Source organism: Branchiostoma lanceolatum, chromosome 4, assembly GCF_035083965.1.
Source record: "Branchiostoma lanceolatum isolate klBraLanc5 chromosome 4, klBraLanc5.hap2, whole genome shotgun sequence".
Lineage (NCBI taxonomy): Eukaryota > Metazoa > Chordata > Leptocardii > Amphioxiformes > Branchiostomatidae > Branchiostoma > Branchiostoma lanceolatum.
The window spans coordinates 22,394,042-22,416,291 of record NC_089725.1 but is presented as its reverse complement, the minus strand read 5'-3'; the positions used below and the strand labels follow the sequence as shown (position 1 = coordinate 22,416,291).

Here is a 22,250-nt window from a genome sequence, read left to right as displayed (position 1 = left end):
TCCTTATTTGATGATCATATCCACACACCTGAGAACACCTTCTAGGCCCCTGAGCGCAAGGGATGCCGGACGAGAAGTGATGGGAACACAGGCCTGAGACCAGACGGGACGTCATACGTCCTGAGCCGGAGGCCCCGAACTTGGGCCGGAGAACGAGGGAGGTCGTTCAAGTTTCCAAGCATTTTTTGTATATTACATGTTACGCTATTAGTTAGGCTATAAAGGAGGCAATTTGTGTGACTGTTTACGTGTGTTGTCGGCGCTTGGCCGTTTAGCGCACCGGTCGCCGGTGGGCGCGTTCCGCTATCAATGGCGGACACAGAAAGCGAAGGGGACAGGGGGCAGAGCAGTGCCGTGGCTGCCGACCCGTCTCTGCTCGTCAGCCACCTCAGAAAAGTTGTCCCACTTCTCCTGGAAGACAGTGAGGCAGGTTCAGCAGCACTAAACGCAGCGCTTGCTGACAAGGCCAGCGTCGACTGTCTGAAGAAGTTCGTCAGTGATACCCAGGTCCACACCTTGCTTGTGCAGCGAGCTGTTGCCAAAGGTGGGTAAAATTAACATGTAACTTGTTACAAGAGCAGTTTGACGTGACATGTGTGTAGCTCTGGGCCGAGAAAGTAACACGACAAAGTTGACTTGCACACTCAATCATTTCTGAGACGTACCCCGCCTCTCCAACGCTCTGACTCCGCCTCCCAAATTACTTATTACCATATGACATCATATTTGGCACCTGAATGGCTGCAGACCTTCGACCCAATTTCTGACCCTGGCATTGCCATATGCATTGCGTTCTGTATATACACTACTATAATTATAGTATTACATGGATGGTGTGTGGCATGTAGCTGACCACAGCACCATTGCATACTGACTAGTGAGTATATCTAGAAACAGCGAGGAAATATTGAACTGTAACATTTTAGACATGGACCAAATTCTTAGCAATTATTTGTATGAATTGCAGATGATGGGGATGTCTCTGATAGCAGCCCAGATTCTGATCAGGAATTCATCAGCTACATAGTCACCACTCATGTACACTTCAAAAGCCAGAAGGTCACCAGGTATGTGTGTGTACAGTAGATTCCAGCTCAGCCTCTGCTACCATTGGGTGTATAACTAAGGCATTATAGAAGTCATTTATTAGTCCATTTGCAGACATTTATAAAACTGCAGTTTACTAATTTCGATAATAATGAATTATATCAGCAATATATTTCAGCAAAGTATGTAACTGAATATTGCATACAGGTAAATGTAAACATCTTAAGATTATGTCTGCTTTTTGTTTTTTGTTGTTTGCTCTCAAATTTACTTCTCATCATTCTGTTTTTTAAAGTGTTGCATTCATCAAGCGTGGGCCTGTTATAGAGGCAGACAAGACCATTGCCTCCCAGGTCCGTGTGATGACGCTCAGCGATGGGTCGCCATATGAAACTCTGCATGCCATCGTCAGTAACTCTGTGGCACCATACTTCAAGTCCTACGTCCGCGAGTCTGGCAAAGCAGACAGGTAAGTTATGCAGTGTAAAGCACCACAGATCTTTTTTAAGAAGCATGTGTATTCTTTATTGCCTGAAATCAAATTGTTGCAGTTGAAAATGGTTTTGTATTCTCCCAGTAAGTTTATTCACGCTCGACGTGTTCCTGAGATGGAGGCCATTTCTTGTTACTGTTGATATATGTTTAGGTAGATGTGTATGCTAATGGAAGGATGGTACTTGATATATGGTTTGAAACACCACATGAGGATGCTTGACATGGACCTGGCATTAACAAATGTTTGAAGAAAAACTTCATGGAAATCAAACTCACTGTGTTAAGTTATTGCTCAACATTTTGAAAACTTTTTTACAGGGATGGAGACAAAATGGCACCATCTGTTGAAAAGAAGATTGCTGAGCTGGAGATGGGACTGTTACATCTACAGCAGAACATTGACATTCCAGAAATCACCCTCATCATCCACCCCACAGTGGCTGGCATTGTCAAGAAAGTCCATGAGGAAGAGGGGCGCAAAGCCAACGTTTCTGACTTTGGCAATCGTGTGGAGGACTCCACCTTTCTCAATGCCCTACAGCATGGAGTCAATCGCTGGATTAGGGAGATACAAAAGGTATGTATGATGGAAATGCCTTGAATTATATTTGTTGCTTGAAATACTCATTAAGCTAGTCCAAAATGAATGTTATCTTTCCTGTGATTACAGTCTGATTGCTGTGTTTCAGGTTACAAAACTGGACCGTGACCCCGCCTCGGGTACAGCGCTGCAGGAGATCAGCTTCTGGCTGAATCTGGACCGAGGCTTGCTCTCTATCCAGGAGAAGCGAGAGAGTCCCGAGATCCACCTCACTCTGGACATCCTCAAACATGGCAAACGTTTCCATGCCACTGTCAGCTTTGACACAGATACAGGTGCGAATAGGGAGAATGAAATATTTCTTTAGTAGGTTTCAGCAGATATTTCCTCCTCTACAAAGTATTGCTTGTAACTTGTACACTTCAGTAAGTTTCATTTCCTCTATTTCGTTCTTTGATGGGTAATCTTAAACATATTTTCATGTTTTGTTAGAGTGAATGTGATACCTTTTAGAAATTGCTGTCTTTTTCAGTCAGACTTTAACCAAGGGCTGTTCTGCTTTCTGTTGCATTCAGGTCTTCAACAAGCGATAGACACTGTGAAGGACTACAACAACCTGATGCGAGACTTCCCCCTGAACGATCTGTTGGCTGCCACTGAATTGGACCGTATCCGACTGGCACTCACAGCTATCTTCAGTCACCTCCGCAAAATACGCAACACAAAGTACCCAATTCAGAGGGCTCTGCGCCTGGTGGAGGCCATCTCACGTGACCTCAGCACACAGCTGTTGAAGGTAAGAACATTGGTAGTCAAAAGCATGGGGTTTATAACTGAAGCATACTGCAGATAAAAGAATATCAAGGAGGTTGATTTCATTCCTGAAGGTAAAGTTTGAAGAAGGTCTTCAATTCACTGTCAGCATGGGACTTTAAAACACTTCTTTCCTGTCTGTTGCTGCCATGTTTAAGGACAATGCTGTCAACGGTGTTATCACTTTTATTTTACACTAGTAGATAGTGATGTTTGATGTTGTATTGTGAAGGTTCTGGGAACACGGCGCCTGATGCACATCACGCATGACGAGTTTGAGAAGGTGATGGGGGCGTGCTTTGACGTGTTTGGGTCGTGGGACGATGAGTACGAGAAGCTGCAGGGACTCCTGCGGGACCTGGTGAAGAAGAAGCGTGACGAGAGTCTGAAGATGGTGTGGCGAATCAACCCTGCTCACAAGAGACTGCAGATGAGGCTGGACCAGATGAGGAGGTTAGTGCTCTAAGATACTACTGTCATTATCAAATATTGACAGTACCGGATGGATTGCTGTCTGGTTGGATGAATGGTTGGGGGTGGATGGATAGACTAGAGGAGAAATGGTATACTACAAGTACAGTTGAAGACAGCTTCTTTATTTTACTTGTCAGTATTAGAAAACAATACCCTTGCAGCGTTCGAAATACCCGTCTGCAATCTGCAAATTGCAGAAAGATTTTCAAGATTGCAGAAGAAAAATTAAACAACCGGCAATTTTGCAGAATAAAAAAATCAGGCGCAGGACTCAATGGTTTTAAATTTAGCCAATGAGGTAAGTGGTTATAATATAGATTTAGCTAGCTGCTAGCGGCGCTGCAGATAAACTGAAACCAGCGCCGAGCGAGCCTGACGGCGTTTCGGTGCGTGCCGACTACCTCTGAGGTTCGAGTTTTTCCGGGGATTTCCGACACTTTCCGTGATGACTTCGGTGACGAATCACAGGAGAAAATGTCAAATTCGTGCATTTCCGTCCTTAGTTCGCTAATCTCCGCGGCCGCGGGATCGTCAAAAGTCGGGAAAACAATTCCCGGATGTTTCTAGTAAACATGTTGCAGCAAGCATGCGACTTCTTCAGAGTCCGAACTCGGTTCATGGACGTGACGAAAGCAGTAACGAAATTGTGGCTACTACATTAGTCCGTGGTCCTTCAAACCCAAATGGCATCGATGAAGTTGAGAACTACTCGGATAGATCTAGAGCACCGCCTTGTGAGCAAGGAGAAGGCGGAACATTTTCTCCTGTGCCGAGACAGTGGGGAGGGGGGCGCCCACGTGAAAAAAAAAAAAAAAAAAAAGATTGCCTGCCCGACTGTCCGATGTTTAAAACCGATAGCGATTTTTCAGATTTGTAAAATAAATTACTCAGAGGCCAAGGTTTGCGTGAAGTTTTATTATTTTGGATTTTTAAAAATCTCTTCATATTTTTCCGTGAGCCATGGCTGTGATTTTTGTCACAGGTCGCGCAATCTCATTTTGCATCAACACGTATTCCTCACAATCAGGCAGGTTCTTGATTTTTTTTAAAATTCAATAAACAAGTAGTTTATTTGATTGATGTTGAATAAATACGATTTTGCTGTTGCAATTTTTGCTATTCATTTGAATATTTTACCAAGGACTGAGGTTATATAGACCTTGATTTTACACACACATGTATGTTATTCCTGTTTCAAATTTTGCTTATAAAAATTTAAGATAGAGTGAGAGACTAAAGAATTACAGTAATGTTGCAAATCTAGATATGATGTAAATATAAATAGGCATAATTATCAAGTTGAGAAGGTTGTAGTATGGAGGCTTGTGTTTTTGCAGAAAATATTTTCAAATTGCAGAACAAAATTTTGACATTCTGCAATATTGCAGAACACTGAAAAAAAGTATTTCTAACACTGCCTTGTAAGTTAGATGACATGGCATGTTGCAATTAAAGTTTATTTTGAATTTTTTAGGTGAAATCCTTGATTTGCTGACATTCTCTTCTTCCAGGTTCCGTCGGCAACATGAGCAGTTGCGGGGTGTGATTCTGCGCGTCTTGAGGCCTGCAGTCCAGGCTACAACCCCTACCAGTCCTGAGGGAGATGCCTCCAGTCCAGTCAAGACGACCGAGTTCCTTCTGGACGCAGCAGATGCCAATGCTATTGAGGTGATAAAAATCTTTGTGACAGTTCTGTTGTTTTGCCTTTGATACATGTGCATGTGCTTGATGTAAGCATTATGTTAATTGCTGCCAATACTTCAGACTCATGATTGAAATATCGCATGTTGATGTCAGATCACCCTGAACTTTCTTGTTTTCCCACAGGAGGTGAACCTGGCCTATGAGAATGTGAAGGAGGTGGATGGGCTGGATGTGTCTAAGGAAGGAACAGAGGCATGGGAGGCTGCTATCAAAAGGTAATTGTCTTCAACCTTACCATGTAACATGGTTCGTTGCATGCTTATTTCATGTTTCTTAGTGTCATTATTTAAGTTACATTTTGTACAATAGTTGGGAAGTGCTTGAACAGCATTTAGTTAAGTTTCTTGACTGGCTTTCAAACTAAAAAGATAAAAGTTTAAGAGCAGGTACAGATAGAGTAATGAATTACGGTGATGTAGCAGCTCATGTGTCATTCTCTATCATGTCGTGTAGGTATGATGAGCGAATCGATCGTGTGGAGACCCGCATCACTGCACGTCTGAGAGACCAGTTGGGCACTGCGAAGAATGCCAACGAGATGTTCCGCATCTTCTCTCGCTTCAACGCCCTGTTCGTGCGTCCCCACATCCGTGGAGCCATCCGCGAGTACCAGACGCAGCTCATCCAACGTGTGAAGGACGACATCGAATCACTTCACGATAAGTTCAAGGTAAGGTTTTGCTGGGAAGAGCCTTAGATGTCTTCATTTCCAGTGGAAACCTTGTGCATTGTTGGAAGATTGATTGAATCTAGGGATGACTGTTGTTTCTATTGTACAATTTAAACCTGTAATAAGTGAGCCTTTGTGTTACAGTATCGATACTTTGGAAACAAATGTACCATGATGAAAATATCTTTTTTATGTTTGTTTTTTTATGTTGTAGGTCCAGTACCCCCACAGTAAGGCCTGCAGGATGAGTAAGGTGCGAGACTTGCCTCCTGTATCAGGCTCCATCATCTGGGCTCGTCAGGTAGATTCAGCCTTCATACTTCATAACGAAAAACACTTTAGTCTCCAAGATGAAGACTTTGTTGTACATGCATCTTTGTTTATTTTGTGAAAAGAATAGCTTTGCTTTCTTGCCCTGTCCTTGTCTAGCTCATGTAATCAGGATGTACTTGTTCTAACACGTTGTTGACGGCTGGCATGGTTTCAGATTGAGCGTCAGCTGAGTGCCTACATGCGTCGTGTGGAGGATGTCCTGGGCAAGGGTTGGGAGGTCCACGTGGAGGGGCAGAAGCTGAAGGCTGATGGCGACAGTTTCCGTGCCAAGCTCAACACACAGGAACTGTTTGATGAATGGTCGCGAAAGGTGAGGCAGTGTCATTAAGCTGTAAGAACTCCCAGAATTAACCATTGCAAATCTTGTGTCAAATTGTGCAAGAGCAGCATGAAGACAGCTACTCTATAGGTTATGTCCAAAGCAGGCTGAACCTCTCACCTTGGGTTGAGTTAGATATGTAGTACAGGAGAGAAATGACTTGATAAGACAGTATGACATGTTTTGCTGTGTAGGTTCAGCAGCGCCAGTTGGGAGTGTCTGGCCGGATCTTCCAGATCACCAGTGAAAGGGCCAAGGGTGGGAGGAACGTCTTGAAGCTTCGGGTCAACTTCTCCAAGGAGATCATCACTCTCTCCAAGGAGGTACTTGTTTAATTATTTTGAGGCACAATCTCATTCTTAACATTAGCACAGTACCAGATAATTGATCTTATTGCTGAGTGAAGCAATGCTGTGCAAGGCTGTAGAAGAAGTTATTGCAGATAGGAGTTGTGACCAATGCACATTTTGATGTAGGTGCGGAATCTGAAGTGGTTGGGCTACCGTGTCCCCCTGGCCATTGTCAACAAGGCTCACCAGGCCAACCAGCTGTATCCCTTTGCCATCTCCCTCATTGAAAGTGTGCGCACCTATGAGAGGACCTGTGAAAAGGTGAGTCCCTCAGAATAGTGTGCCCAAGTTTTGTCACTTGTCCTTGCATAATAGAGGGATACTATGTTATCAACTTGTACAGTAAATGATATCTCTGTGTTACCTTATGGTTTCGTAATGTGACATCTAGTTCCAATAAACCAAAATTAGTCAAAGTAACCTGTAAGTTTTCCCACTGCTGTGTGATGTACTGATAATCTGCCCATCTCTGCAGGTGGAAGAGAGACCCCAGATCATGCTTCTGGTGGCTGGTTTGAGAAAGGATGTGCAGGCCTTGCTGGCTGAGGTAAGTCTTTAGCTAATGAACATTTTAGGTAGCAAATACATGTACCAAGGTCAAATTCCTGGAAGCACAGGTTCTTTCTCCTTGACTCACAAAGATGCTAAATGGATACACTTGACCTAGTTCTCCATCAGTATGTTGGAATTATCTTGTGCAGTATCTGATAATCAATGAGTCACTGAGTGTGAACACAAAATAGTTTTGATAGGTTTGTTTTCTGGTTTGAATAGTGAGAATGGATGGAAGTATCTAATCTCAACCATCTGTATCTAGATCGTAGCTGTAAAAGGTACTTAGTGACAATACTTGATGTTATGTGTCTACTATTACTTGTAGGGAATGAATCTGGTGTGGGAGTCCTACAAGCTGGACCCATATGTCCAGCGCCTTGCTGAAGCAGTGTTCCAGTTCCAAGAGAAGGTAAGGCACATCAACAGTGTTTGTTTGACGAAGTTCAAATGTAATCAAAAGTGCACGCTGGACTTTGTTGTCAAAACTCTTCATCCCCTATGCTGTGAGTGAACCAATCATCACATGGCTGTCCTTCGATGCACCCTTGGTGCAACATAGCGTGGTGTCACTAGATGGCTCGCCTGCACATACCCTTTACAGCCTCCGGAAGTAAATTCATACCTTGATTTTCACTTCTGGATTATGGGTGCTAGTAGGTAACTGTTTGAATGTCCGTTACAGGTGGATGACCTGCTGCTGATTGAGGAGAAGATTGACACAGAGGTCAGGGCCCTGGAGACCTGCAACTATAAAGAGGAGACCTTCAAGGAGATCCTGGATCACGTGCAGAAGTCTGTGGATGACCTCAACCTGCATGCATACTCCAACCTGCCACAATGGGTGGCCAAGCTAGACCAGGAGGTATGCCACTATCAGAGATCCTCAGAGTTAGATGTCGTGATTTCTTGGCTCATCAAAAGAATAAACACCCATTGCAAGTTTTATGTCACTGTAACAGTGTTAACATCAGCTATATGACATAGATCTCTCGTTAGCCTGTGTTTACACAATCTCTCGCTGGCAGGAGTTAATGACCCCCTCCAAGGGGGCGATTACCATTGAGCCGGCTGCAAGAAGTCAGGATAGATCTCTCATTACCTTCAACAGGACAGCGGGTCTCTGGGATGTGAAACTTTAGCATGTTTTTATCTGCCCTGTTAGGTGGAGAAGAAGCTGGCGACCCGTCTGCAGGCAGGACTGAAAGCGTGGACGGAGGTGCTGCTGAAGGAGGGAGACGACGACCAGGCGAACCAAGACATGGACAACGACGTCGCTCCTGCTCACAAACCCGGGGGAGACCCCAAACTAACGGTGCTTAGTTGGTCTTTCCTTGAACTTCCTTGAAAGTTGAAGTGGACAGCTGTTCTTGTGTTGAACTTTCATATCCTGTTTGCTATGTTATATTGCCTTTGTAGTAGTTATCTTAGATTTATCATCAAATGCCAAATTCCTAGCTTCATCAAAATGTCACGCCACTATCTTGTTACAAACATAGTAATAGTATGAGACAAAACTGGATTAACTCTATCATTGCACATGATGAGAACATGTATTGGTTTCCTATTGCCTAAGTTTCGTGTGTTTCCTCCCCAGACCTTGCGGTACGAGCTGCGTCTGATGAACCAGGTGATCTACCTGGAGCCTCCCCTGGAGAACGTGCGGATGCGGCTGTTTGAGCAGCTGCACGACTGGGAGCAGGTCATCACCACCCTGCCACGCATACAGAGCTCTCGCTACCAGGTGGGTACCCCCTTTCCTTCCACTGACTTGTTCCGCCAATGGCTGCCCAACTAGCCTTAGGCTATTATCATGGACTAGGTTGTTACATTACCTCCCACTGGGGATGGACTCTGGCAGTTCCTAGTAAGTTTAAAAGATGAAATCAATGTGATTAAAAGTAGCATCACAGCTATACAGAGTTCGAGGCACGCTTTTAGCCTGGATTTATGGACAGTCCCAAAATTTTTTTTTTGGGGGGTGTCAAAACTAGAGTTCCCGGTGTGCTCTATCAATTAAGAATTACCTTCTTACCTTGCATTTTAATCAGTTTACATGCTTTCCCACTATCTTGCATGAGGAAAAAATTCAATGGGCTGTGTATGTGGGGTGGGTGGGGGTGTGGGGGAACACATGTGAATGTGTAAAAAATACTATGTAATTACCAGGATAACCGGCCGTCCTCTAGGGGTCAACTGCAAAATTTAGGGGTCTAATTTCCTTGTTTTGTATTAGTGTAGGGACTCCAAAAGACCCTTGGACCCCCTGCTAGCTAAAAGTCTGCTCGGAGGAGAGAAGGGAATACTAAGTCTTTCCTTTTAGTTGTTGGTAAAGCTTTTCCTTGTGCAACATGCGTATGTGATCCATGTGTCCATTGGTTGCAGGTTGGGCTGGAACGTGGTGAGTCTGAGAGAGAGACTACCTACCGTAACTTGCTGACCAAACTGCCTGACGGTCAACATGCTATGGACGTGGCTTTCCAAGCCATTCAGGATGTTGTGGTCAAGACGAATGCCTATGTAGCTGTAAGTGAACTGAATTTAAATGTAGTGTTATTGTTAGTGGTAGGTATAGTGAAATGATTGCTATTGCAATGATTGCTATTTACAGAACAGATGTGTGAAGGTTCATAAATAATAACAACAGTTTTTTCCCGGTGATGATAAGTTCACAGTACTGAGGTGACTGTGAAAACAGTGCATATAAAGTTACAGTGAAAGAAACAAGAATTACAGTATTTTTCTAGTACCAAGGTTTTGAGGAATGTGTTACAGAGAGCTCCATGATTGTAATAGTAGTCCCAGGCTTCTGATAAGTTGGTCCAACTCTGAAAATGAAAGTAGTAACTTACGACGTGTGATTCTGTCCCCAGTCCTGGCTGCAGTACCAGGCTCTGTGGGACCTGACTCCTGACCAGGTCTACAACCGTATTGGGGAGGGCATACAGCGCTGGGTCAATGTCATCGTTGAAGTCAAGTAAGTTACAGCTGTTGTGTTTCTGCCATAGATGCACTTTCTCAAATGTTTACAGAAACAGATTAGCATGGGAAGAATGTATTTATATGCTAGTGAAATACATTGAAAATGGAGTTGTTTTAGTTTAGAATAAAGTAATATAGGTCTACTGTTGCTGGCCAGGGTCCTGACAAGCTTTCACTGACAACAAAATGACTAACCTTAAATAACACGACCTGGTTGTTGTTTCTTTAGGCAGTCTCGGGCGACCTTTGACACGGCTGAGGTGCGGAAGGAATTTGGACCAATAGTGGTCGAGTTTGGCAAGGTAAGACTTTTTAAAAGCCAATTTGTAATTTGAGTTGCCTTGTGAATTATAATGATACCGTGTTTAAAGAGAGTTTGTCCTGTCTGGGAACTTTGCCTTTAAGTGATCTTCGTGTCTATTTCAGGTCCAGTCCAAGGTGAACCTGAAGTACGACTCTTGGCACAAGGAAATCCTGGGCAAGTTTGGGAGCATGCTGGGGGAGTCCATGGTGGAGTTCTATGACACTGTGTCCAAGGTGAGAAGACATTCTGAAATTTCAAAACTACCCATCATCAAGCCAGACAACTAACTTGCATATTTCATTGAGCTTTTCAGTTCAGATAAAGAATGTTGCATTTGTTAAATCATGTAGTTTGAGACACAATAGCTATAGGTGTGCTGCTGTTACTGATAGTGTGCTATAGGATTATGAGATGTCCTTTGTAACACTCTGATGTTGTTAACCAGAGCCGGACAGAGTTGGAGCAGCACTCTGTGGAAACAGCCAGCACTTCAGATGCTGTCAGCTTCATCACTTATGTCCAGTCACTGAAGCGGAAGGTCCGCAACTGGGAGAAACAGGTCGACGTAAGTATTCTTTGAACTTTATTTGCTATACAACATTGCAGGCTACTAAAACAGCCTGAATTGCATTGTAATTCTCATGCACAGCAACTTGTAACATTCAACATCATAACATTTTAAAAATTTGACTATTATATAGTGTTAAGAATAGCATGGGGTTACACAATATACTCTTTAAACCACCATTTATTTAAGATGATCGAGTGTACATTAATTATTCTGTCATTCTGTGTGATTATGATTTATGTTGTAGGTTATATATATATATATACAATATGTACTTTGCAAGTTTGGCAAGATGTTGAATTCTACCTGACTAGTGGAATGAATTATTATTTTTGGTTGTTTGTGGACTAGGTTTACCAGAATGGACAGAGAATCCTGGAGAAACAGCGGTTCCAGTTCCCCTCCTCCTGGCTATATGTGGACAACATCCTGGGAGAGTGGGGAGCCTTCACTGAGATCATGAAGAGGAAGGACTCTGCCATCCAGACACAGGTACACATTGTTGTACCATTGTCCTGTTCAGTGTGCTAGCAAAGGACGTAACCAACAGTATCATTTATGGAATAAAACTTGGAATAAAATGGAATAATATACGTCCATTGTTTACCTGTTAGATTGCTTTGCATGATAGTCTATTACCTGTAGTAATTGGAAAACTGTACTCTTGATGATGTGTAGATTGCGAGCCTGCAGATGAAGATTGTGGAGGAAGATCACAGTGTGGAGACTCGCAGCACAGAGATGCTGACGGACTGGGAGAAGAACAAACCTGTGGAAGTAAGTACAATGCGTATTTCCATTTCATCATTTACGCCTCTGACTTCAATATCGCAGTGAATAGACTCACCCTTAATACATTTAGTATGTAGTTAAATTTTCAACATCTACCCTTTTTCTAACTTCTGCTTTATTGGAGGATGAAAAAAGTCTACCAGTGCCCACATCATGCTGGAAAAATCACACATTTGCAACGTTTCTTCAATCATTTTATTCAACATAACTGAAAGTACTGGCTTTAACAGTAATATACCTACATACAAATGGCACAGCACTGAAAGTGAGTACATGTATTGTTCAAATTTTTAGACCTTAACCAATATGTATACCTCTACAGGGTGGACAGCGTCCCGACAAAGCGCTCAATGCTCTGGCAATCTTTGAAGGGAAGTTCAGCCGTCTGAAGGAGGACAGAGACAACCTGGCTCGTGCCAAGGAAGCTCTGGAGCTGCAGGATCCAGGTAAATTTTTCTCAAATAATTTATGCTAAATTGCAAATTCAAATTGTCCTTACCTGTAAAAGAGAGAGTCCAAAGGTCATGACTTGGTGATTTTGCAGTCTGTCCATACTTACATGGAATCATTATTCTCTTGTAAAATGGGAAAGGATGTGATTATGAAACTCCTATCATGCTCAGCCACCTCTTATTGCTTAGAGTTATCATCAGATTAAGGATTGCACAGTAAATGCACTGTGCTTGTGCCGTGCGCAAATTCCCCCCAGCCATGCAAAGAGGCGTTGCTTTCTATGACTATGACACCCTCGGGACAGTGAATTGGATGGTAGTTGAACTGAGGTAAACTGTCCCTCCACTACATGTATATCAAACTTAGGATCTGTCTTCTGACCTAGCCATAATCTTTGGACTGAAGATCAGGAAGGAAGAAAGAGAATTGCAAATCTTGTCAGCTCATGATTGCTCATTTTGTGTGTTGACAAGTTATTTGCATGCCTGTTTATAATGACATTGTGTTTTTTTGCCCTTTGTGTCAGGAATGCTGAGTGCCTCTGAGGAGCGTGTCACGGTTGCGCTGGAGGAACTGCAGGACCTGAAGGGGGTGTGGTCGGAGCTGTCCAAGGTCTGGGAGCAGATCGACCAGCTGAAGGAGACCACCTGGCTGTCTGTGCAGCCCAGGAAGGTGGGTAGAACCCTATTCACAATGTAGTCGTGCAATCAGGTGGATTAAACTATACAGCTGATTGTTGACCACACTTATTGCATCCATTGACATAATTGAGGGTGTGTATATCTCATCGAACAGCATTCTTTTCATCTACAAGCTTTGTACTCCCAAACTGTGGAAAACATGTGTACTGGCATCATTCTCCATTCCACACATAAGGTAACTCCACACATGTCTGTATTGGTGTGGTCAATTGTAATGATTTTCTAGGTGCATCAAAGAGCTGAGACAAGTGAAAGTTACTTGCAATTTTGCTGAATTCTTTTGACTGTCATTTCTGCAGCTGCGGCAGTCACTTGACAACCTTCAGACCCAGCTGAAGAACATGCCGTCACGCCTGCGACAGTACAGCTCCTACGACTACGTGTCCCGCGTCGTCAAGAGCTACCAGAAGGTAAACACAAACACACTACTGTAACAGTGTTACAATGTTCACTGCATAGATATGGGAAAGGCACTTCTGCATTACTTGTAATGATCACATTAGGTGCAGAAATAGATTATCATTGAGTTATGTTAGATAGATATCATTGAATAAAATGAATGTAGTCAGTAAGTCTGTGGCAAGAATGTGTCTGCACTTGATGATAGGATATAGAAAGTAGTTGAACCTGTCATACTGTGTACAAAATGTCTGAGCCATTTGATGAACCTGCTTTCTGTTGTGTCTTGTCCCCCGTAGATCAACATGCTTGTTGTTGAGCTGAAGTCTGACGCGCTGAAGGAGCGCCACTGGAAGCAGCTTATGAAGAGGCTGCGCGTGAAGTGGGTCCTGTCGGAGCTGACCCTGGGGCACATCTGGGACGTGGACCTGCAGAAGAACGAGGGCATCGTCAAGGACGTGATCCTGGTGGCCCAGGGCGAGATGGCGCTGGAGGAGTTCCTCAAGCAGGTGGGAAGGATGACAGTCTGGCTATAGGACACATGTGGCCATTATTATAGGCTTCATGCTGGGGTTTTATACAAAGAAGTTATGGAAATCATTTTTAGAGATCCATTGGTAGCACATTGAGAAGCCTACACGTATATTTTGTTTATATTTAGTATTGTACAGTAAAAGCGTACATGAAAGAGTAGGTTTTTCTGAACACTGCAGTGTCTTTTCTCTGCTACAAGCTTTTATAGTTGTAGGAATATTCATCTTTAGATATCATTGAATTTTCTGACATTGAACATAATGCCTTCTCATTTGGAAATCAGCACACTATGCTTGGTTTTATAACTCGTCCATCGGAATGTTTGACAAGTTGTTTTTTTTTTATCTGGCTTTCTGCAGGTGCGTGAGGCCTGGCAGACCTATGAGCTGGACCTGGTGAATTACCAGAACAAGTGCAGGCTGATCCGTGGCTGGGACGACCTCTTCAACAAGGTCAAAGAGCACATCAACAGTGTGGCTGCCATGAAGCTCTCTCCCTACTACAAGGTATTTTGTTTTGTCATGTATGATCAAGATTTTAAGATGTGAAAAGTGGTTATTCAGAGTAATTGTTAACTTTTTGTAAACTCAATTTTTACCTACGTGTCATGGGAAAGATGATCACAAAAGAGGGAACTGATCTTGTCCTTGTCCAGGTGTTTGAGGAGGATGCTCTGTCCTGGGAGGACAAGCTGAACCGCATCAACGCGCTGTTCGATGTGTGGATCGATGTGCAGCGCCGCTGGGTGTACCTGGAGGGCATCTTTGCTGGCAGCGCAGACATCAAGCACCTGCTGCCTGTGGAGACACAGCGCTTCCAGGGGTAAAGAGATATTCTGAGTTGGGGAAGGGGATCCTGTTTAAAACATCAAGATAAGGGTTTGCTCTTCAGTATCTCATTAGACCAGATATGATCCTGAGTAAAGCGTCAAGCTAAGGCTTTATCTCATTTATAGACCATAGTCATTTCCTGGGAGCAAAAATAGTTGTGGGTGTTTATGAGTAATGTATTTGGTTAAGCTCCAGAAGATTAACACCACAAAGAGCTGAAGGGCAGTGAAATGAACCAAAAGGATCTGCACACATTCTGACTTGATAACCTCTCTCCTGTCTGCATGTAGCATCAGCACAGAGTTCCTGGGCCTGATGAAGAAGGTTGCCAAGGCCCCCCTGGTGCTGGACATCCTGAACATCCCCGGTGTGCAGCGCCTGCTGGAGAGACTGGCCGACCTCCTGGGCAAGATCCAGAAGGCCCTGGGAGAGTACCTGGAGAGGGAACGCTCCTCCTTCCCAAGGTAGAATCATCAGTTTGTTTTACATGCATCTAAATGGGTTTATCTAAATCATAGAGGCTTGTAAATTTGTAATTTAAAGTAAAAACCTCCACACATGTACCCCAAGTGCTTCTAATGAGTAACATTTTGACTGTAATAATGATTTATTCATAATCTCCTCAAGGTGGGGGGGGGGGAATAGCCATGGCTTCACAAGACAGAATGTGAACAATGAATTGTGCTTTCCTTAAGGAATGAATATTTCATTTTTGTTCTCAGATTCTACTTTGTTGGTGATGAGGACCTGTTGGAGATCATCGGGAACAGCAAGAACGTGCCGCGGCTGCAGAAGCACTTCAAGAAGATGTTTGCTGGTGTGAACTCCATCGTCCTGAACGAGGATGCAACGATTGTCAAGGGGCTGTCCTCCAAGGAAGGGGAGGAAGTAAGTGTTCTGTTCTTCTGTATCTATATCTATATAGCTGGTACAACCGCCATTAGGCGTAACACACCAGCTTCTTGCTATACAGTGATTGGAATATTGTGTCACACATTGTCTTCAGAGAAACACAAGGAAGCAAGAAAAATCCTGATAGAATAAAACAGTAAATGTTTCATTTTCTAAAACAATTGTTTTATTTTCCATTTCCCAGGTGATGTTCAGTGCTCCAGTGTCCATCAAGGAGAACCCTAAGATCAACGAATGGTTGACGCTGGTGGAGCAGGAGATGAGGGTGACCCTGGCCCGTCTGCTGTCCCAGTCCGTCACTGAGCTGAAGTCCCTGGGAGAGGGTGCCGTGGACCCAGCCAAGTACATGCAGTGGGTGGACAAGTATCAGGTCAGGAAGCACAATCATAGCTGTGTGATAGTTGATTCATTTTCATCATGACTTGTTGAGTTCTGATATAGTGCATAAATGTCACAGAAGAGTTGGATTTTGATTTGAGTCAACCTCTGTAATGCTTAAGGTCATAAAAAGTGTTATTTTTTCAGAGGATGTAGTTCGTTTGTTTGTTAGTTCAGACCCTTGTAGTGTCTAATGGCACACAGGGCAGCAAGTTTCCTTGCTGTTTTAGGAGCAGGGTATACTTTTTCTGTAAGGCAAGGTTGCTAGCCCTTCCCCTCTAACGTGCTTGAGAGGCTACAGTGCAGATAGCATGTCCATTGAAACTTTGACCAATGGATTCATACCCTTAATCATTGCTAACACGTATCTGTTCCGCCACAGGCCCAGCTGGTGGTCCTATCTGCCCAAGTCTCCTGGTCAGAGGGAGTGGAGAAGGCTCTGACAACCATCAACGGAGGCAGCGACCTGAAGCCCATGTTGGCCATGTTGGAGTCCGTGGAGTCCACGCTGAACGTCCTGGCCGACTCTGTTCTGCAGGAACAGCCACCTGTGAGAAGGAAGAAGTTGGAACACCTCGTAATTATACCTACACATTCACACTGAGTATATCCACTTACCATATAGGATGGGATGGAAAGTCTGTTTTTACCTTTTGCTGGACCAGAAGCTTTAATATTTATGATGGAATTGTGCACTCTTGTAAGTGTTGTAAGATTGTTCTGAGGACAGTTTTGCAAGACAAGGTTTGAGTCCTATGACATGAAAAGTCCACAAAATAGGCATCACAACATGCTCCAAAATTTTGACTGAAGTATATCCCTCCAATTGTACATAGATCACAGAGTTGGTGCACCAGCGTGACGTGACTCGTGCCCTGGTGAAGGACAAGGTCAACTCGCCCCTCAGCTTCAACTGGCTGTGCCAGATGCGCTTCTACTACAACCCCCGCAACACGGACGTGCTTCAGCAACTCTCCATCCACATGGCCAACGCCAAGTTCAACTACGGCTTTGAGTACCTGGGAGTGCAGGACAAGTTGGTGCAGACCCCGCTGACAGACAGGCTGTACCTGACCATGACACAGGCTCTGGAGGGACGCCTGGGAGGATCTCCTTTCGGTCAGTCAAGCTGCTTATCAAATCCTTTTGTCAAGGAGAAAAACAGATGTAAAATTTCATGGCACAAACTTGTAAGGTGAAATTCCTCTTCAACTCTTTCATTTTGGTGTTAGATGAATACAGGCCTAAGTCCTTAAGAGACAATCAGCCATCGCAGACATAGTATTTGCCATCGTTTGACGATAGTTGATGTTACATCTTATTGTTTTGTGTGGAACAGGTCCGGCAGGAACTGGGAAGACAGAGTCTGTGAAGGCTCTGGGTCACCAGCTAGGTCGCTTTGTGCTGGTCTTCAACTGTGACGAGACCTTTGACTTCCAGGCCATGGGACGCATCTTTGTCGGTCTGTGTCAGGTAAGCCTATCAAGTTGTTTCCTTGTACCATTAGTTACAAATCTGTAAAACACAAAGTCATTACACTTGAACTGCAGTATGTGACCCATGCCTGTATGTATCAACAGTGCTCACTAATATTTTGTGAAAGATTACCTTCTTGATTTTAATGTCAAGTATGAGCTCTTTAAAAAAATTAAAGATGATGACCAAAAGTCCTGAAAGGAAACGGTTGTAAGATTTTGTACTGTTGACTGTAGGTGGGTGCCTGGGGCTGCTTTGATGAATTCAACCGACTGGAGGAGAGAATGCTGTCAGCCGTCTCGCAGCAGATCCAGTCTATTCAGTTAACACTGAAGGAATCAACACAAGGTCGATCATGTCACCTTCACTTACAACCAAACAGGCTAACACATCTAAAGAATCTGTACTCTTGTTGCTTTGGCAAAACTCACTTTGTTCCATAACAGTTAATGTGGTCCTATCATATCACTTTCACTCACAAACAAACAGGCAAATGTATCTGTAGAATCTGTGCTCATGTGTCTCTTCTTTGTTTCCCAATCTAAGCTCGCTTTCTCACATACCTATCCTTAAAATGGATTTTGACTTGACAGTCTTTCGTTCTTCAAGTTTGTCATACTGTTGTATACATTTGAACATTACTGGCAATCCCTATGTTGTAAATGTGTGTATTTTCTGTTGCAGACTCCCAGATCTCTGTGGAGCTGATTGGGAAGCAGGTGAAGGTGAACCCTGACATGGCCATCTTCATCACCATGAACCCTGGCTACGCCGGGCGCTCCAACCTGCCCGACAACCTGAAGAAGCTGTTCCGCAGCCTGGCCATGACCAAGCCAGACCGACAGCTGATCGCTCAGGTCATGCTGTACTCACAGGGCTTCCGCACGGCAGAGAAACTGGCCAACAAGATCGTGCCATTCTTCAAGTAAGTCTATTTCTTTAACAGTACCGATCACCGTAAGGTAAATGAAGTTCCCTTAGTTTGTGAGAACAAATGCTTTAAGTAGTATTGATAGGATCATTGGCTTGTTTTCGTTAAATGTGCTTGAGGTGGGCAGCGTATGAAGCCAATGAAATACCAGATCAGGGTGCGAAATACCCGGTTGCGCACTTGCGCAGCGCAACAATATTTTGGTTGGCGCAACTTATCTCTTAACCCAGGTTGCGCAGTGCGCTACCTAAATTTTGGGCCGGAGAAATCGATTTTGCGGCAATTACTTGGACGAAGTAGAAAATAATTGGACCAAGGAAGCTCACACACCCGTGTGGTGTGCACACACTCGCTTGCAGTCTCGTAAATTTTCAAACCAAACATATAAATCGACCCCCAACTAAACAAGTTAATAAAGTTACCGATACTTTTTCACTCGTTTGCATCCATAGTCAACCTGTTTTATTGTGCCTGGAACGCAAAATTCGTCGGAAAGAGAGCGCGGCTTAGCGCTCGGCTCTTGGCCGCCATGTTGAATTCATCGACTCTCGCTGAATATCGCGTGATTGCGCGAGAGTAATGACGTGTAATCTGCAGTACCGGCCACTACTGGTAGAGGGCAGTGTTTGTGTTGCTGTGTATTTCTATGGGCGAAATGTTGCTAGTGATTTTTGGGGGGCAAAATTAAAATTACAGAAGTGGAGATGGAGCCACTTTACCAATAATAAGCTGGGATTTAAAAATTCTTTACTTTGCAACAATGATTAAAGAATAAACAATGTTGTGACAGTGAGATATAAACTGGACAATGACATAGACTTTTGTATTTATTTTATGATTATCATACATGTATATCATTAATAACTCACCTGTGAATTTTTCAATAAAAAATATAGGTAATTTTATTCATGGGGTACTTTTATTAGATTTTGAAAATAGACCCAGTAGCAACTTTTATGTGAGGGATGAGAATAATGCACAGGTACAAGTCCTTTTGCAGTGTAACTATTGCAGTGTAACTCTTGCTAAAGCAGAAAAAGCAAAAAGTCTATGGGTGTTGAAAAAAGGATTTATTTGTACTAAAAAAATAGCCGTGTTACACATGAATTGTATAAGTTTGTTTGTTGTGGGTTGTGGTGTTTTATTTACATTGTATATCATTGAAACAAAAACACATTTAAGCACCAGTTATATTGTTAAAGGCTATGTAATACTATGTACTTACAAAATATAATTTCAAGAAAACAGTGAATTTTAGGTGGGGCAACCTGAAATTCTGACGGGCAACCTAGCTTTCTACCTAGGTTGCACACCGTGCAACCTGGCTCAAAAAAGTATTTCGCACCCTGCAGATTCAACTGCTAGTGTTGCTTTTTGATAACACTTTTCACAGGTCATTGCAATAGCAAACTGTGACTGAATGTTTTGTTATTCATGTGTTAAGTATGACAACACTTAAACTTGTAGCTTGTGATGTTTTGATCCATGGTTCAAGTTTATTGTGGGCATCATACATTGATGGTTAGACTGAAATTGATTTATGTTTTCGACTTCCCTTTAGGCTATGTGACGAGCAGCTGTCAAACCAGTCCCACTACGACTTTGGCCTGCGTGCGCTGAAGAGCGTGCTGGTGAGCGCCGGGAACGTCAAGCGTGACCGCATCCAACACATCAAGGAACTGAAGAAGGAGCAGGGAGAAGCCGTGGATGAAGGAGCCATTGCTGAGAACCTGCCTGAACAGGAGGTGAGAGTCATACTGTTTAAGTGCGCTAGACATTGTAGGTCTGATAACTCAAGAATCATGAATGACAGATGAGATGTAATGGAACACTGCTCAGTGCTCATGTAACATTTCGAAAGACACTGAGAACTTTGATTGTGTAGTTTGCCTTAAGTCTTTCATTTTAACTTACTGCTGTATATATACATGTCGATTGAAAGGGCATGTCTTCCGTAGTATTGTTACCTTTATTTCTGTCATAACATACATGACGAAAAAGATTTCCAAAGTGTCATCCCAAGTTTACAGGTCTCCTCTGATTGTGTCTTGAAGCCCAGCTTGTAGTAATGACTTTTCTGTGCCTGTAGATCCTGATTCAGAGTGTGATGGAGACCATGGTGCTTAAGCTGGTACCTGTGGCTTGTACCAATAGTTTTTCTGTGCCTGTAGATCTTGATCCAGAGTGTGATGGAGACCATGGTGCCTAAGCTGGTTGCTGAGGACATCCCCCTGCTGCACAGCCTGCTGTCAGACGTGTTCCCGGGGATACAGTACACCAGGGCCGAGATGAAGGCTCTCCGCACCGAGCTCACCAAGGTGTGCCAGGAGATGCACATGGTCTACGGAGAGGGGGAGGAGATGGGCACCATGTGGGTGGAGAAGGTAGGAGTCCTCCAGTTTGTGTCAAGTTGCCACAAGTCAACATGTTAATATCGTACCTGCTGTAAACAGTACAACTTTGAATGCATAGATGACAACGTAGTCATTTGTCGTGATGTTGTATTTCAAGTGTTGTTGGATATCATATTGACTCTTGGTCAGCTTTTCAAATAAAAGGTCTATGGAAAGTATCTGACTATGATTTGATAAATGAGATGTATGGCCCATAAGCAGCAATAGAAACTTCATGGTTGATTTACCACTTGATTTTGACTCAAGGAATCATCTCTATCAAAGTACAGGAGGAAATACATGAAGTTGTTTGTTGAACATGTCTACAGGTCCTGCAAGTGTACCAGATCTCCCAGCTGCACCATGGCCTGATGATGGTGGGACCCAGTGGAAGCGGGAAGAGCTCTGCCTGGAAGTGTCTGCTGAAGGCACTGGAGAGGCTGGAGGGAGTGGAAGGGGTGGCACATGTCATCGACCCTAAGGTCAGAAAGCTCTCTGTAATGCCATGACTTGTTATAAACAACTCAAGACTAATAGCATAACATGGTGTCAGAGTTTGGAAGATGTCCCGATGAGCACATGAAAGAAATTGTGTTTAGTTTATGAATTTCTTGAAAAGTATGCGATTTACTGCCTTATTAAAGTACACAAAGGAAAGATGCAAACCAGGTTTAGTGCTGCGTTAGTGGGTATTACAAATTGTGTTTTATGTTCCTTCAGGCTATCAGCAAAGACCTGCTGTATGGCACATTGGACCCCAACACCAGGGAGTGGACGGACGGTCTGTTCACACACATCCTCCGCAAGTAAGAAACTCATTTCACTGTAAAGAACCATCGTGTAGTCATTCTTGGCACTTCTCAAATTGGTTGCCATCGTCTGCAGAGCAAACATAAGAAACATGAGGGCATTCTTAAGAACATACTTTCGATGTATATCTGTAATAACACACAAGAAGTGAAACATTTGTTGGTAGTGGAGCTTCAACTTGTCAACATTTATTAAGTTCCTGGTTTGTGGGTTTTTTTGTAGGATTATTGACAACATCCGTGGAGAGCTGCAGAAGCGACAGTGGATCGTGTTTGACGGAGATGTGGACCCGGAGTGGGTGGAGAATCTGAACAGTGTTCTCGACGACAACAAGCTACTGACCCTGCCCAATGGAGAACGTCTCAGCATTCCACCCAATGTAAATACCAGCAGTCTGTTAGATTATGCACCAAATAGCATCAGTATCAACATTCTTTATGCTTGCTCCTGGTTAGTAAGCTGATGATTTGCAGTAAAGGGAATTTTTTT

General features: G+C 43.5%; 1 protein-coding gene across 2 annotated transcripts in view; it reads left to right on the top strand.

The window, feature by feature from the left end:
• The first annotated feature begins 77 nt into the window (after positions 1-77).
• Positions 78-22,250, top strand: part of LOC136433386 (cytoplasmic dynein 1 heavy chain 1-like) — a 42,212-nt gene continuing 20,039 nt past the window's right edge. For both annotated transcript variants that reach the window (XM_066425541.1, XM_066425540.1), the window contains exons 1-45: positions 78-544; positions 968-1,067; positions 1,343-1,516; positions 1,861-2,119; positions 2,232-2,418; positions 2,659-2,879; positions 3,129-3,349; positions 4,882-5,038; positions 5,198-5,289; positions 5,528-5,744; positions 5,959-6,045; positions 6,232-6,387; positions 6,591-6,719; positions 6,873-7,007; positions 7,222-7,293; positions 7,627-7,710; positions 7,984-8,163; positions 8,464-8,613; positions 8,896-9,042; positions 9,684-9,824; positions 10,172-10,275; positions 10,510-10,582; positions 10,707-10,817; positions 11,030-11,149; positions 11,504-11,644; positions 11,831-11,929; positions 12,267-12,390; positions 12,924-13,069; positions 13,398-13,508; positions 13,797-14,006; positions 14,391-14,537; positions 14,687-14,853; positions 15,152-15,325; positions 15,584-15,749; positions 15,958-16,143; positions 16,534-16,728; positions 16,988-17,270; positions 17,491-17,624; positions 17,864-17,975; positions 18,312-18,552; positions 20,120-20,303; positions 20,730-20,942; positions 21,281-21,433; positions 21,672-21,757; positions 21,984-22,140. In XM_066425541.1, the coding sequence (XP_066281638.1) occupies positions 310-544; positions 968-1,067; positions 1,343-1,516; positions 1,861-2,119; positions 2,232-2,418; positions 2,659-2,879; positions 3,129-3,349; positions 4,882-5,038; positions 5,198-5,289; positions 5,528-5,744; positions 5,959-6,045; positions 6,232-6,387; positions 6,591-6,719; positions 6,873-7,007; positions 7,222-7,293; positions 7,627-7,710; positions 7,984-8,163; positions 8,464-8,613; positions 8,896-9,042; positions 9,684-9,824; positions 10,172-10,275; positions 10,510-10,582; positions 10,707-10,817; positions 11,030-11,149; positions 11,504-11,644; positions 11,831-11,929; positions 12,267-12,390; positions 12,924-13,069; positions 13,398-13,508; positions 13,797-14,006; positions 14,391-14,537; positions 14,687-14,853; positions 15,152-15,325; positions 15,584-15,749; positions 15,958-16,143; positions 16,534-16,728; positions 16,988-17,270; positions 17,491-17,624; positions 17,864-17,975; positions 18,312-18,552; positions 20,120-20,303; positions 20,730-20,942; positions 21,281-21,433; positions 21,672-21,757; positions 21,984-22,140 (6,981 nt within the window). In that variant the 5' untranslated portion in view covers positions 78-309. The remainder of the gene's footprint in view (positions 545-967; positions 1,068-1,342; positions 1,517-1,860; positions 2,120-2,231; positions 2,419-2,658; positions 2,880-3,128; positions 3,350-4,881; positions 5,039-5,197; positions 5,290-5,527; positions 5,745-5,958; positions 6,046-6,231; positions 6,388-6,590; positions 6,720-6,872; positions 7,008-7,221; positions 7,294-7,626; positions 7,711-7,983; positions 8,164-8,463; positions 8,614-8,895; positions 9,043-9,683; positions 9,825-10,171; positions 10,276-10,509; positions 10,583-10,706; positions 10,818-11,029; positions 11,150-11,503; positions 11,645-11,830; positions 11,930-12,266; positions 12,391-12,923; positions 13,070-13,397; positions 13,509-13,796; positions 14,007-14,390; positions 14,538-14,686; positions 14,854-15,151; positions 15,326-15,583; positions 15,750-15,957; positions 16,144-16,533; positions 16,729-16,987; positions 17,271-17,490; positions 17,625-17,863; positions 17,976-18,311; positions 18,553-20,119; positions 20,304-20,729; positions 20,943-21,280; positions 21,434-21,671; positions 21,758-21,983; positions 22,141-22,250) is intronic.